Raw genomic sequence first — 16765 nt, forward strand, 5'->3', positions numbered from 1 at the left:
TTACAATATTACTGTGACTCTTACTCACACAAGAAAAACAGAATTCAGTTTTGTTGCAATGTTTATGTAAATGTAATGCTGGTGAGAGTAACTGAAAGAGAACATCATCTGTTCAGTTGTCTGGCATGGTGCAGAGTACAGACTTTGCTACTGCGATCTGCTAAATAGTTTGTGCCTATTTGTGACTCACATGGACAAATTATAAGAATAGGCAGCTCCAAGATCTCTTTGTCCTTGGCTTGACTACAAAGATGCCAGCACCCTGTGATTTGTAATTTTTTTCCTCTTAGATAAACTTTAATTGATCTCCAGGAAATAGAAATGGGATGCCTCATTTCTCATTCAGCTGAAGGAGCTTTGAACTGACACTTCACTGCAGCACTGAAATGCTCGTATGGCGATTACAATGCTCCAGCTGTGTAATGCCCTAACCAGAGGTTAAAGCTAGACTGCTTAGCTGAAGAAGAACCTCTTTTTAAACACAGTATTAAATTTGAAAGTTCTTGTTTGGGAAAAGCTCCCATGATTTCAATGGTATCTCTGAGGGAGGCTTTCCCTGAATGCAGCTTTGAGGTAATTTTCCATATGTTCCAAGGGAAATGTAATGGAGCAGCCATACACTCTGGATGTTAAAGTACTGAGCTGAAACAAAAGATTTTTGATTTTGGAGCAGTTAAATCACCTCTGTGCTTTCACCTACTTGGACCACAAGGTCTTCAGGGCGAGGACTGCCTCTGGATGCCCATGCGCTACACCTAACAGAGTCTCTGTGCATACTCTGACTATGGGATTGTCTTTAACCTGTTCTACTAACAGACATAACTGACCAACAGACTCTGATTCCTAGGATGGTATGAAAGTTGAAAAATACGAGTCTAAGTCTGTTACTGGTCTCACATGACCTTGGGCAAGTCACTTTGTGAAGTGATGAGGATCCATTAGCATTATAGAACATCAGAAAGTCAAGTATCAGAAGAGCTGATTTCTATTAATTTATCATTATTAGGACCATTCTGTATGAGATTGAGGAAACGAGTAAATCATTGCCAGCAGGGTGAAAAGTGAAGCATGACAGTAAAACAGTAGAGAAAGAATTCTTGTCCTGCAACTGTTTACTAAAACTAGATAAAGTAAAATTCCTCTTATAAAATATCTCTCATTCTTCCTAACCACTTTTAGCTGTCAGCCAATCTTTCCATACAATTGACTTATCAGAGTTCAAACCATTTACAAACTGAAACCCAAACCATTCAAGTATATGAAACAACTTAATGTTGCATTTAAATCCTAAGACCTAACAATGCTTGCAGAGGTTGTTAGGTAACATTTGTTTACAGCTGGGAGATGGTCACAAGCTTTTCCCATACTTTTCAACAATGCTGAAACCACACTCCACCCCCCCCATTATAAAGTATCAGAGATAAGCAATGCAGACAATGCACGTGGAAGCGTGCTGTTTGCTGTTCTCGGCAGCACCAGCATATTCCCTCATGTGTGTGGAAATGGCTTTTTGCTGAACTAATATGAAATTGTAAGATCCTTTCCAACAGGCATGTGTGTTTGCACAGAGAGCAGAACACGATGCAGGCCAAACTGATGTTCCTAATCATAGTTCCATACTATGACTACACCCCAGAAAGGCAGAGTACAGAGGCATATCCATACTTCACTTTAAACCTTGGAAAAACAAACACGGCGCAGCAACCACTGCAGTACTATTTCTGCTTTTGTTCAGGTGATGTAGCTAGTTGGTACAATTGTCTCTCTGTTAGATAAAATACTGTTGCTGAATGTATATATACAAATTGCAGTTTTTGGTGTTCTTTCAGTTTCTCTTTGCTTCATCTCCTAATTTTCAATAGTATAAAAAAAAAAACCCAGGCAGGGCAGTAAAGACAGGTGTGAATATACAGATTGCACATTAAACACTTTTTTGGAAGCTGCTTCTTGAAGATAGTTTTCTCAAATGGAACAAAAAGAAAACAAAAATTCATGCAGAGCCACTTACATAATACATTTTTGCCAGAAGATGCTTTCCTTCTGGCTGTGAGACTACTGACTGTGAGAGCAAAATGACTGTGTGGTTTGGGATACAGATCTATCTCTCTCAGAAACTGCTGAAACCAAGAGCATGAAGTCAGAATGCTCCTTTTCTACCTTTGAACATGCTATGTCATGTCAACACACTCTTGCTGGTTTTGGAAATAACATGATAGACTAAACTGAAAAATGAGATGACAATGGCCCAGAAAGAAAATAACAGATTCACACACACTTCATAACTAAATCACCTAATACACAATTCAAAGAACAATCAGTTTTTACAGTATGTGTTTGAATGATTAAAGAACTAAAACCAAATATCAATACAGTAACATAAGAATTTAGCCCAATTTTGTAATAGGTAGATAAGACTACTTGTTTCTTTAATCTTAAATAAGATGTACTGTTAAATTTAGACTTGAACTACTGAAATAATATGAGCTACAGGAATCAAGCACAGATTGCTATTTCTCATATTCCTGCTTTTCCTCATAAGCAATCTACACTCAATATAATCCGAGCAGGAATTAATATAACCTCAGGACAAACACAAGAGAAACAGCTTCATTTCTGTGGGTATCAAGATATACATAAAATCTTGGTTTCACAGGACTAGCATACTCTGGCATACAGCATATAAAAAAAAGCCCTGCAGAGAATATCATAAAAGCATGCAGATTTCTAGGTGTATCGAATGCAGCAAGAAGTGTCAACAGTTACCCCTCCTCCAAGTAAACCTTGGAAAACAGCAAGTAAAATTACAACAAAAAGACACCAACCTTAAACTAAAGATAATCACAAATCACGGAGAAAATTTTCATATTATACCAATTCCGCCGAGGTTTTTCCATCTCATTTTTCTCTCCACAAAGTTTGCACGTTGCGTGCTAAATGAACCATCTGTAAATCCACTTTTTTTTTTTTTTTTTTTCCAGCCGGTTTTGTTGTCAGCTCTCTGGGATCCTATTGTGCAATTCTCCTCCCCTCTTCCCCAAACACTTCTACTGCTGATGCAGAGGCTGGCGGCTGCTACAGCATAATGCAGTTTCCAGTAACTATGGCAGCAATAGCTCTGTGGTGGAGGCTGAATACCTGCTGCAACAAAATCTTAAGGCTCAAATACAGAAACTCCAGTGAAAATACTCACTGTCGGTAAAAGCTGAAATGTGCCAGTTTTTCAAAAGAAAACATCAGTCAAGTTAGCATCCCCATCTTTCTGGCTGCCTAGCGTTCGAATCCCATTTTTTTCCTTTTATGAAAGCTTTTTTCCAGGAGAAGAAGAGTCAAAAATAAAGGAGAAAAAAAGATGCTGGCAAGGCATTTTGCACCCTTGCAAATGCCACACTGAGAGCAATCACAAGTCAGAGTTAAAAGCCTATCCACTAATACACATCCACACAACTCCCCCCACCTCTCCTGCTCTATCCTCCCCCTACACCCGTGTCCAATCCGGGGCACTTCCCACAGGGCCTCAGAGCATCATGCAGCAGCAGGCACCACGCAGCTGCACAGGATCATACATCTGCTTCTGCCTAGCACAGAGGCCCAAACCTCTCCCTTCTCCTCCCTAAAGCAAACGGAAGAGGAATAAAGAGGATATGAATATCTTGTATTCTGCAGGAATGACACCCACAGAATTCAAAGCAAAAGCTGGATGTTGGTGGGCAGGAGGTGGAAGTCAGAAATCAGTCAGAATGGCCAGCAGAGTCAGAGACCTTCAGAAATAAGGGATCTTTGGAAATGTACATGCAGATTAATTCCCTCCACAGAAGTTACCATCACGTGAAGTATCATTTGGATTTCTGCTTAGCTGGCTTGCTTACATAAAAAGCACATCTGTGCTTTTTTTATGTGTGTTTTTTAGCCTTTCCATGCAAAACCTCTTTTTCTTTGCCTAAGCCCCCAAAACAGCAGTAAGCTAATGACTTATTAAAGGCATCCCTTTAAATCTCTAAAATGAACCTTTCTGGCAAAGAGTCAGAGGTACAAGACACAGCCACACACTCTAGTAAAGGCTACTCCTTTCTTGCTCAATTCCAGTTCAGCTAACAGAGGTTTTCCCTTCCCAATTTCAGTTATATATAGAATTAGTTCCCATGCTAACCCACTGTAAGTGATTTTGCTGTAAGTTGCAGAGTTTCTGTAATTGACACAGTGGACTTTCTCTGTGAAATGGGATATTTGAGGGATCTTTTAAGAGACGCAAAATATTTCTAAATTTTTTTTATGTCTTTATTTGTAGAGCACTTTGAAATTCTCAGATGAAAGCAGTTAGTGAGAACTCACAGTAAAACTATTTTTAAAAATATTAGTTGGACATGTTTAACTATACCACATAAGAATAATAACTGTGTTGTGTTATGCTGTATCAGATTTTTTTTTTCTCCCCAGTTTAACAATGTTGGTATTTTTAAGGAAAGGGAGTTCAAATATGTTCCAAACAGATAAAATTAGGACAGTGTGCTGCCATACCACTTGACACTAATGGAGCAACTCCACTGTTGGGTTTTTTTGGTGTTTTTTTCCAAACCAGCAAGACAATAAAATCAGAGTTTATATTTATAGGCCACATAGCGTTAAGGCAATGACAGGAACAAGACTTTATTATTGACTTATTTGTGGTGACACTATAATTTGAGGGACCGATGCCATTCAGAAGCCTTCTGTGTGTTTGCTGCCTGACAGCAAACATCAGAAATTTGAAGTGCTGGGGCTTTTCTGAGCAGGGCATATGAGGAAGCAAGCAAGAGTAAAATCATTCACACCCCTTTTCAAAGAAATTTTCATACTTAAAGTTTTAAGATTTGTGTGCAATGGTAGAAATTTTTTCTCTCTCATTTCTCAGAATATTCTAACATACAATTAAAGGTTGAAGTGGTAATTCAACTCATAAAAAGCAGGTGAGAAAAATATTGTCATACTGGCAGCATGGGAAGTAAGACTCATATCATTTAAGTAATCATTACTGTAATATATATGTTGATATGTTCTGAAATAAAAATCCAGAATTAAGCAAAGTACTATCAGTTCTTGGTGAAAAAGAACACTTAAACCCATGGAAACCAAACAATTTCTGAATTATTTCTATGTGCAGCTGCTGTGCTTCTTCGCAAGAATGAACCATATTCTACACTCAGAATTATTTTTTTTTTACTCTTCCCTTAAGCCATTTTATTCTCAGCAGAACCCAATTTGTCCAAGGAATTTTCAATATAGTAATGAGTATTCACAGTACCTGCTATTGACATAAAATTTAGTATATTTAGGGATCTAATATGCTGCAAATTAGCAGCAGGTTGAGAGTAAACCCCACTTTAGTCATGCTTTTAAATGCAGATTACACATGCAACAAAGATACAAACCATTTGCACAAAATCTAGAATTAAGAAAGGGCATGGTTGCAGAGACTTGCCTATAATGCAGCTGCACATACATTCTTGTTTCAATATAATAAAATAATATGAATTAAAGTTTGAAGTTTAGTTTGTTGCAATATGATAAAATTTTTTGAAAATTAGTTTGTAGTCTAGTTTCCAGCTCTTCTGGACGAAATCAGTATAGCACAGAGATTGATAAAACTAAAAGGGTCAAAAATTTCAGCATGATTTAGACACATTAATATTCTTACCTTAGTTCAGGAGAACATTTGTTTTCTTTACAGTTTCTACATTTTTGACTGTAAAAATAAAAACAAGAAACCATAAATATTTTTTAGAAGTCAAAAAAACTTCACTGAAGCCTACTATACACAAAGATGTTATTGTTATTTTCAGCAGAGGAAGGCTCCAAGATGCAGGTTGCTAGCAGCTGGGAGAACACCAAGAACTATTAAATGAGAGGGGAGACAGAGAAAAAGAGAAACACACACACACACAGAGCTTTCCCTGTTCTCACATTTTCCTTTGAGCATCTCTTTCTGACAGAAACAGGACCCTGCATTAGGGTGAACTTTTCACTGGTAAGCAAATAAGCACTCTCGTGGTCCACTTAATCCTGTGTTACAGCAAAATACCTCAGACAAACCTGTGACTGGTTTTGGCTGAGGCAGAGTCTCTTCACAGGGGCTAGTATGGGGCTGTGTTTTGGAATTGTGCTGAATGAGATGATGTTGTTGTTGTTGTTGCTGAGCAGTGCTCACACAGGGCCAAGGCCTTTTCTGCTTTTTGTACTGCCACTCGGGCAAGGGAGTTGGGGATGCATGGGAGGCTGGGAGGAGACACAACTGGGATAGGTGACCTAAACTGACCAAAGGAATACTCTATACCATATAACATCATACTCAGTATATAAAGTTGGGGGCAGAAGGAAGGAGGGGAAGATGTTTGGAGTGACAGTGACTTGTCTTCCCAAGTAACCATTACACGTTGTAGGGCCTGCTCTCCTGGAGATGGTTGAACACCTGCCTGCCCATAGGAAGCAGTGAATTAATTCCTTTTTTGCTTTGCTTACATATGTGGCTTTTGCTTTCCCTATTAAACCATCTTTATCTCAACCCATGAGTTTCTCTTCCCCTTCCAATGCTCTCTCCAATCCCACTGGTGGGGTGCCTGAGTGACAAGTAGCTGTGTGGGGTTTGGCTGCTCTCTGGGCTTAAACCATGACAACACCTTTAAGTACTTGACATTGACTTTTCTTCATGAAAGTGGGACATTTGAGAGGTCATATATATGGTTTTATTCTTATAATATAGATCTTGGGCTAAATGTCTCAATCACAACGCCCTCCTTGGGAAAATCTACTTGTCTGTACAGAAACACAGACTCAGTGGTTACTGTAAAGGAAGTCTCAGCAGATCAATTCAGTTTACCTATGCCAAATAACTATTCCAAGAGGAAAAAAACCAAACCACTGGATTATTTAAGGTGAGAAACAAGTATGATTAGATATAGTTGATAGCTTATTCCTATAAGAGATGGACATTCATAAAAATCAAGCAAATGCAATTCCATAATGTTTTTTATTTTCACTGAAGTAACCATTTTAAACACTCTATTTAAACATGAGAGTAATGTTAAACAATTTAATATGCTTGTAATAGCTTGTCCAAGTGATTAAAAAATTGATCAACACAAACAAATCTGCTATCTCAACATGGTCTAGAAAAAAATCAATCAGAAATGTTCCGCAGTTTTGTCAGGTCAAAAAGGGGGAAACCAAGTGCAAATTTGTGATAAACTGTTCACAACGCTTCTGGATTTCTGCAGGTTTTTCTAGGATCATCAAAAAACTTCTGTGACAAAAGCTCCACATCTGATGTTTTATACCCATGTAAAGAGCACCTTGGTATCTACTTTTGAAGGTCATTAGACAAACCCTTATTTTTAAAATTCTTCGTAATTTTTTCCAAAGAAAATAGTAGAAATAATGTGTAAAATGTTCATCAGTAAAGAAGCAAAATGAAATAACATTTTTTATAGACAGGTATCACTGCAGCAAATTAAAAGCAAATGCAGAGATTAGATACATTAAGGAAACACATAAAAACACACTATCCAAGGTAGAAAGAAGCCATTTGACTAGAACTAAGAAGAGATGTTCTAAATAGAGATAACATTTTATGCTCATAAAAATGAGATGAGATACTTCCTCTAGAAAAAGATAAAGGACTCTCAGTATGTTACCACACCAAAACCACTCTAGCAAGAAGCAGTACTATCAACAGATATGAATGAGAAGATGGCTGTTTCTTGCCTTTAACAGGTCAATTGAATGTGCCAGGCTGAGAAGAATTAAAAAAGAGAAAGAATCCAATTACATTTAATTCTGCAATATTCTAATTTCAATGCTACGAACTAAACCGGAAGATATTTCAATTAATTTTTGATACATATTAATTACTGTCTTCATCACACCAATCCTTTCCATTTCACAAAGGTTCTGCCATAAAAGCATACACCAAATATTGAGTATGAGCAGCCCTTCAACATTTTAAAAACAATATATGCCTTATGTACTCTTCAGTTTAAAAAAAAAAGAGGGAATGACATTGGCTTTCTGAGATAAAGGGCTCAATGAGGACTTGAACTAAAGGGAATTTATGAACAAACAAACCTGATTTCCACAACAAATTAGCAGGGAAAGTGAATTGGTAATAATTAACTTGGCTAAATCATATCCTGAAAAGTCCATTCCGTGCACTGAAGTAAGAATATTGTAAAAATTATAGATTAGCTGTAAATCAAAACAGCTATAATTCAAGGGAACTGAATTAAGGTTGTCTGACAGTCACCTGAGGGATTTTCTTAATTGTGCATCAATAAATTGTTTTCAGGTTTGTTGCTTGGGTATTTTAATGCTCTATTTTAGTTAGTTGGCCAGTGGATTTCCTTGGACATTTTTGTTTGATAACTTAACAACGTGATGGGACTTATTCTATATATAGTTTTCTTTTTGCCTAGCCAAATCCCTGGTTTCAGACATAATCCTGCAAGAGCAGTTGTTTCTTCGGTTGTTTTTTCTTAGTTTTAAACTTACTTGTAAAGAGAAGAAAGGACATAATGTGGAGAATTGGTGCAACTTCCATCTAAGTCGAGCCAGTCCAAAGCTCCACAACTCAGAGTGGGTGGGGTTTCATTAATCTACAAAACACATGAGACAGGAAGACAAATAAATCACAGCAACCCAGGAACTTTCAAGTTATCGTTATTACGGCTGTTGTTAACTACTGTATGCAATGCTGCATAATAGCTCCCACATGATTTTATAATCTCACACTTCTGCTTAGTCTTTGATAATTAGCAAAATTGCTAAGTATTTGTTACTAATTATATCTCTTTTTGCAGTTCTATTTTAATGTACTGCATGTTTCACTAATCAAGAAATTAAGAAGGAAAACAAAAAAAAAGCTAAGCCCCTTATCTCAGCTACAGAAGTGAGTACAAAAGGACAGTTAAGTGGAAAGTATAAAATGTTACTACATGAAAGTCCATTCTAAAAGGTGGATTCTTGACAATATCAGTTGATAATATGGTTAACTCTTAAACCAGAAAACTTATATTCTTTAAATTAGGTTTTGTAGTTACATCTGCCAGTAATTTTAAGAATTATCTCATTTTTAAAATATTATTAAACTAGTTAACCAAATAATATCTTACAGTAGTTAGTTCCTGAGCTTAACATACCAAGAAATATTTTATCTATTTCTGATGTATGTAAAAGTTAAGTGCGTCCAGAGTCAGTAATACCTAAATACATAATCCCATAAATTGTCATTTCTTCTAGTGTATCTCATTCAAGACAGTGAAGTGACAGAGAAAGAAGATAACTCAGAAAATTATCAGATGTGGAAAGATTGTTAACTGGTCTTTTCACTGCAGCATTCTGCCTTTTTGTTTCAATCCTACTGTAGTCATGACCAGAAATAGGAAACACTAAATAATTCAAGGGATCTGCATCATCTCTTGATAAGCACATCTGAAAGAAGTGCTACTGTCCTCCCACAAAAGGTTTAGTGTCATTACAGACCATTAGATGGAGGAAATGAAGCAAGTGAAAATGATGACAAGAAGAAATATTATCTTCATCAGGTTGGCTTTTGAGAAGAAAAAAACCCAGAAAAATAAATGAAAAATTAGGAGAAAAAAATACAGTTGTTAAACTTACTGATCTTCTTTGTCTTAAGAGAGCAGCTTCTGCTGGGTGATTGAATCTGAACTTGTGAGACTTGCCAAGGACAACAAGGGCCCCTGTGAAAAAAAAAATTAGACACTTAGACAGTTCATCAAACTAGTACAGAATAATATGTTAAAAAAATGAATTCTGACCAACAGCTTTCTGACCATCACAGAACAGAGAATCATTTTAAAATTTGCCACTACAGAATGGCAGAATTAACATTATGTAATGACAGCATCCAAGCAAATTAATCTTGGATATCTCTGCAAACCAAACATAGCCATAAATTCCCTGTTCATATTAAAGGCCAGCATGACTTCATACCAAAAACTTAACCAACCCACTGCTGAAGACTTGTTTTTACACTATCTTTTTAAGTATCTAGATCACTACAAGTTCACAGATGCTGAATTGTTATTTTAAACAACCTAAAAATATGGCAGCCTGATCCATTTAATCTGAATTCATTCATCACTGCCTATGACTTAGTGGCTTGTAGCCTCCACCTAAATACACTGTGAAAAAGCTGGAGATCGTTTCAACGTGTTATATAATTGCCAAAAACCCCTTCAATGGTCAGCTGGCTTAGAGCCAGTCCCCACTACTTTACACAATAGTGCCTCTGAATACAAGTCTGCCCTTTTCAGAAGGCTACAGACTACTATTGCCAAAAGGAGTCAGAATATTGTCACCAATGTCTTAATTTTATTTCTGTGGGCAGTTAATTTATTTGTTCCAATCTGGAAGCTCTAACCATGGATCAAACCTTGTGGAACTGGGCAGCAGAAGGAGACCGAGATAACTTTCTTAGATCTGCTCAAATTCCATAAATCCTTGTCTGTGAACTCGTGTGGTAAGTTAATTATAACACAGCATTCACAGGAAAAACCCAAACGTTACCTTGTGAGAGGCGACATGATCCAGTGACTTCACATCCATTCACAGAGCAGTGTGCGCCTGGAACTGGTCGCAGGGTCACGATCCCACAGTTGTTGTCTATCATACAGTGATTCCTTTCAATCCACTGTCCCTGCAAAACTACAGTGTATAGATTTATCTCACCTGTTGAAGGGGTTGTGTTATTTTCCTTGGAATAGCCTACCACACACTTCATCACTATGCACACCTCACAGAGAACTACATCATGTGCAGAACAAGGAGATTAAATTGCCATCTTTGACTGCTGGTCAAGTACTTGGTCACAGAAAAAACTTATTGTTGAAACTCATTATTGAAAATAGTGAGATTGTTTCTTTATCTCTGGTCCTGGAAAACTATATATCACTTTCTGATTTGTGAGCTGATGTGCAAATTCTTCTATTGTGCTGAATTTTCTTACCACCATTATAGAATTTATTGTTTATATTTTACTAATCTTCTGGAAGAAAATAATCAAACTTAACCATGCTTAGCAGAACCTAACCAAAGCTGAGATTTTACAAGGTTTCCAGTTTCAGTTCTCTATCATATTATCTAGCTCCTGAGATTGACTGCTAAAATTAAAAGCAGAAATTAAATTAAATAAAAGATATTCTGGATAATTTGGATTTTATACCTAAAGCACTCCATCCAAGTAGAGTTGAAAAGCATTTGCAATGTCTCATGATCACTTGTGCCTCTAGTTTAGGATAGAATATATGAAGGTTTGGATATTAAATGAAGTGTAGCATTTCACAAGTGGGAAGAAAATTTTTTAAGAGATCTCAATCAGGTCAAGACCACTGACTTTTCAGACTCTTAAACAAAAAATAATCAACATATTTTAGCCAACTTAAATAATTAGTTTCTTCTATTTACCTTCTTCTACAAAGAAAGCTGGCAAACATTACCTAGCTATTACACATGACAAATGTAAACCTCTTGGTTTGACCTGACCCTACCATAAAATAATTTATAATATCATTCTCTTACCAATGTCTTGATCTTGGTCTGAATCACTTCTTCCAATTTTGGTTGTTCCTTCCTAAAACAAGAAAAGAACTAATTTAAAAGTTGGTTGAGGAAAGTGGATTATATATACTAATTAAAAAAGCTTTGGTACCTCATCTTAGCAAACCCCTGAAATAAATTGCCTCTCCGTGACTGCACTGTTTGAAGCAAATGCTATGTACTTTGTAATACTTCAGCCTGCTATCCCCCCCAGTGTTGTAATCACTTCTCATCCTGCAGCTATGTCGGCTTCTGTGAGTCCAGGAGATGAAGTAACCCCTAATGGATGACTTTGGGACTGTGCTTTAGACAAATATTTTAAACATGAACACACATGCTGATGCTTTGAACTTTCGTAGTGAGACATACTGTTTGCAGAAAAGAATGCTGCTGCTTTTTTTGAGAACACAAGTAGAATCGTTCTTGAAGAGAAAAGACAACACAGAAAGAACTGTGTGTTGCTGATACCGCCTAAGAAGTCTTTCTGCCTTTTGCAACCGGACTTGCCTATCTCACATTGGCCTTTTTAGCCACCAGCGTGCTTGCAACAAGCGTGGGTAGAGCCCTTCTCAAATCTTCGTTCGCGAAGCCTAGCCTTGATGGACTCAACTGCAAAATGTCCATCTGGGTTGGCCCCAACTTCCAGAAAATTTATGATACGTATGGTCTTTGACTCACCTCACTCAATCAAGTGAGTTAGCAACACGTATTTTACACACAGAGAAGTAAACCAACTCCTAAAAGATCTCTTTATCAATTATCTTCTTCACTCAGCAAGGAAATCGTTATTGTAATTCCAAAAGAAACTTTTTCCACTGTGCTGAAATAACTCTCTGGTAATACAATTTAATTCAAAAAGGTGTATTACAGCAGTATTGGCTCATGAAATTCACAAGAGTATCACAGTTGGTTGGAGTGATTCTGGGTGAGTTTAAAACTAACCATAAATTGCAGGTGAGAGCAAGAGTACAGATATAATACAAGCAAACTAACCCAACTTGAGAAAACAAACAAAAAAAAATAGCCATAAACCTGACCGATTTGATTTCATTGTTTAAAATGCTATTACTGAGCTAATAATTTCAATATTTAGACTCTTTTCTGATTGAATATTGAGTATTCTACCTGAAAAAGTGAAAGACGTTTCAGATGAAATGACTGCACAAGGTGACCCTAACATGTCATCATACATCTTTACATTTGTTGAAGTGCTTTATATTGTTACCTCTTCTGGTTGTACCTCATGACTAAAGGTGGAATTCCCAAGGTATATTGCAGAATCATAAAGACTGAGATTGCTTTCCCCCTTCACTTTTGGGAGTACTACAACTTTCAAAAAAGTTTATGAAGTACATCTTTTACTAAAACAGTGTAAAGAAATCCCATATTTTTAAGCTTTGCAAAAAAGGTCAGTTAATTTATAGGAAAACATATATCTTCTATTAATGAAAGCCAGAAAATTAAGCATAGGCACAGCATTGATTAGTGCAATTAATATTATGGAATATCAAGAGACTAAAAGAGTAACACAATATTTATTCTACATGATCTGAAAGCTGCTGCCATGACCTCTCTCTAAAACTAAAATGTAAAGTGCTATTATATGTTTAAGCCTTATTATGTAAGGAACTGCTAACATTTTACCTTCTTGCTGTTCAGATGAAGGTAACAGACACCAGAGACTAAAAGGTGTAAAGCACAAAGAAAAGAAAAGGCAGCATCTAGGAGCAAAGAAAGAAGTGACAAAGATGTTAGTGTGGCAGAGACACGAATGACTTCAGAAGGCGATCCTTCAAACCAGGTTACTCCGTTAAAATGAATATATTTAAGTTACTTTAGTTGTTGTAAACATTAGTATGGGAAAATATTTGCTGTTTCCAAAATGGCACGTAACATTAAAATATTTAAGTATTAGCAATTGCTTCTAATAAATATTTAATGTTAATGTAGGGTTGAGTAGTTAAATTTGCATGTTGTTCAGAGCTGGACATCATTACTTGGTCTCTAATTATTACCTGCTACAATTTCTTTGTGTTGGCATAAGAAAAATTAGTCAAGTTTCTCTTTCAACATGGTAAAAGAACAGTATGATTTCTATTTTAAATATTTGCTGTAATTTTTAAGAGGAATTAAAGAAATCGTCTGTGCTAAACTATATCTATTACCACAAAACCTAGCTTTGGGTAAAGATTTTTTATTAGTAGACAGATACATGATTTTCAAACATATTTAACACATGTTTTGGCAATGAGTGCTCTCTGTAGAGCTGTCTGTCCACCATTCCTTTCACATTAAACAGCATGAATAATTCAGTAATTTCCATTCATTTAAACAACATCAACAAGTTAAACTCCAGTTTAGTACCGAGTTACTAAAATAAAAAAAAATCCCCTAAAACTATTTGACCTGAATGCCACAATGTGCAGTAAAATACATACAATGTTCTGAAAGTTTCTTGGGGAAAATCTTGTCTTAAATGAGCAGCCACAAAACAAAATAGTATTATGAGGCCGGGATTTCTACCTGATCTTCAAAAAGAGCTACTCAAGTGGGATCACAAGGAATTAGCTTTCATGCTACACACTTGGAATCTACTTGGCAGACCTAGTAGGGCGAAAAGCAATATGTAAAAGTCACTGGCAAAGTACACTTATGTTTATTAAAGCTTATGTTTATCTAGAAAGACTACTCCAGTCTTATGTATACAAATATTTCATAAAATGTGGACCAGTATGTCTGGTACACTTCAGACACCATCCCTTATGTTTACACATACATGCTTTGTGGACAAACTACTAATGCCTAATTTGAGTATTTTGCTTTGCTTATGATACATTATCAAATTTTTTGCACATGCATTCATAAGAGGTCAACTTATTTTCATATATGAATATAGGGTCAGCTCATATATGAATTCTTCTCCTTCTCCATTTCCATGTATTTTCTGCCCTTTTCCCCCATTATATGTCTTGTGATCTGTGACTTTCACTTTTTGATAGCTGCTATTGTAATGCCACCCTAACCACTCTCCGTTTCCAAAGAAAACAAATGTTTTCAAATTAAAGAGTAAAATAAGACAAGTGACAATATCTCACCCTGAGATGATACAGCACCACTCCTGTACTGAGGATATCATCATCCATGGCCATTAGATGAGGTAAACTAGAATCTATTGTCACTCCAGCTTTTTCTTTGTTGATGTCCACACTGTATTCTTCCATGATGGCTTTCCTGTCTGTCCACTTACTTGTCCAGTCTTTGGTCAATTGCTCAATCTTAAAGAATAGGGAAAAAGAATAGAAAACTGTTTCACTTACTAACACAATCATTTTTCTCATATGTAAATTTCTTCAGAAAGATCAGCATTTTTTCCAGTTACTGGATGCAAAATTTTTTCACCAGTTGCAATTAGAAATAAACCAGGTGTATTTCTAATTGCAGCACATTTCTGAGGCAACAAAAAAATTGGGTAAAAACTGTACTACCACCAAGTGAAACCAGTTTAATCTGTTGGAGACTCATTCCCAGAATGTCAGAAAGAGGCATGATCATGCTAACAAGTTACGTTGCCCGTCTTTGAGCAAAACTTACACTTAATGTCTCCAAAACCTTTCCTGGTCACCAGTGACCAAATCTTTTTAGTAATATTAGTGAGTGCACAATAATTTCATTTGAATAAATTGGAGTTTAGTCTTAGAAGGGACAGACACTGTATAATGAATTGCTGTGGGGTATTGAGACAGCTTTCAAACAAGGAGTAGATTGCGCAGACTTAGTGACACACGATGGACTGTGTCCCATTAAGGACACAAGACTTTTATCACAAATTGGTAGAGTGCACTCAACATGGATTAGGATGTCAGTTTCCTGAATCTTCACAGTAAAAAAGAAAAGGATTAAGACAAAAACATTTTCACTGTGGTTTCAGAACTACAGCAGTGTTATCCCTCCGTCCTAGTGAAACAGGATTTAGTTACAGCATCAAGTAAATCGTACACACCTTCATTTCATTCTGAAGGACCAGCTCAGTCAGATTTCCATCCCTGTCATCACTCCACGATGGACTGGAATTCCTCTATATAAACAACAGCCACCAAGATCTACATGTTAGTTTCCTTATTCACAACTAGCAGGCATATTAGTTCACTTTCTAGCATTTCAAGGTGATGAACTCGGGAGAGTGAAAGACAAAATACACATGCTCCCTTCTAGCATCTAGCCTACATGTCTAGCTATTACACGCAATTTTGGGGGGGTAAAGAACTGGTGAAAAAGCAATAACAGAGAGATACTTCTGTGCAAATAAATCCTGGAGTGTAGTTCCTGTCTCTCCCAACAAAACATTCTCTCCATGGCTTGGAAAACCAATACACTATTATTATTCAAAAGCAGAAGAACACCAGGAATGTAATCTGTATTGTAAGGGCTTACAGATGTTCACAAGTTCTTTTGGGGGACAGAGCATTCAGGCACTTTTGAGGTCACTAGTTCACAAGTCTGAAAAAATTACATCAATGGTTATTATTTTGTACTGTTTCGGTGTTTCCATATCCTTAAAAATAAAATACTTCTATTTCGTGGTATTTTTGGACAGGAAAACCATCCAACACCATGAGAGACAAATCCTTTTGAACTCTGCTTATACTTCAGGTTGATCAATATAATGACAGAAAATGGGAGAAATTATAGAAATGCAGTTAATCTTATAATAATTGCAAAATCACCAGACAACACTTTAATTTCCCTCCAGTTACAATAAACATGCAAAGATACACAGATCAGATGAAGGCAAGCAACTGTAGCTACTTAAAGCAACACAAAAGCTCCAGTGGGGAAGAGTTGCTACATACCAGTTCAAAGCTCATCAGCATAGTTTTCAACCGATCAATTTCCTCTCTCAGTTCTCTGATCAGTTTCACATTTGCATCCTGAAATATCAAGACACAGACCACCGTAAAAAACAATTCTTAAAAAAAATCCAGCTAAAGTAGTCAAGGCAGAGATACTCAAACAGCCAGGAGGACAGGAGAACAGGCAAACTCCCAGCAATCCTCCTTGCCACACTCTGCCCCTTGGATGTACTGCCTAGGGGCAGGTGGTTCCCATCTTCAGTAGGTTCTCTTTTCCCATAAACTTTGCTCCATCTCTCTTCTGAACACAGACCTACCATAGCATTTGT

At 36.7% G+C, this 16765-nt stretch overlaps 1 protein-coding gene across 2 annotated transcripts in view; it reads right to left on the bottom strand.

Annotated features, from left to right (window-relative positions):
• STARD9 (StAR related lipid transfer domain containing 9) overlaps positions 1-16765 on the bottom strand; it is a 101076-nt gene that overhangs the window by 24730 nt on the left and 59581 nt on the right. The window contains exons 14-21 of one of the 2 annotated variants that reach the window (XM_027881683.1): positions 16437-16514; positions 15587-15661; positions 14682-14861; positions 11569-11620; positions 10558-10695; positions 9646-9728; positions 8518-8621; positions 5672-5719 (exon numbers count right to left, since the gene is read on the bottom strand). In XM_027881683.1, coding sequence (XP_027737484.1) covers positions 5672-5719; positions 8518-8621; positions 9646-9728; positions 10558-10695; positions 11569-11620; positions 14682-14861; positions 15587-15661; positions 16437-16514 — 758 coding nt within the window. Of the gene's footprint in view, positions 1-2871; positions 3794-5671; positions 5720-8517; positions 8622-9645; positions 9729-10557; positions 10696-11568; positions 11621-14681; positions 14862-15586; positions 15662-16436; positions 16515-16765 lie in introns of those variants that run through there. The other variant, XM_027881684.1, reaches the window with a different exon arrangement.

The sequence above is a fragment of the Empidonax traillii genome, unplaced genomic scaffold, assembly GCF_003031625.1.
Source record: "Empidonax traillii isolate 1590-97213 ecotype Southwest subspecies unplaced genomic scaffold, ASM303162v1 scaffold93:size1158651, whole genome shotgun sequence".
NCBI classification, from domain to species: Eukaryota; Metazoa; Chordata; class Aves; order Passeriformes; family Tyrannidae; genus Empidonax; species Empidonax traillii.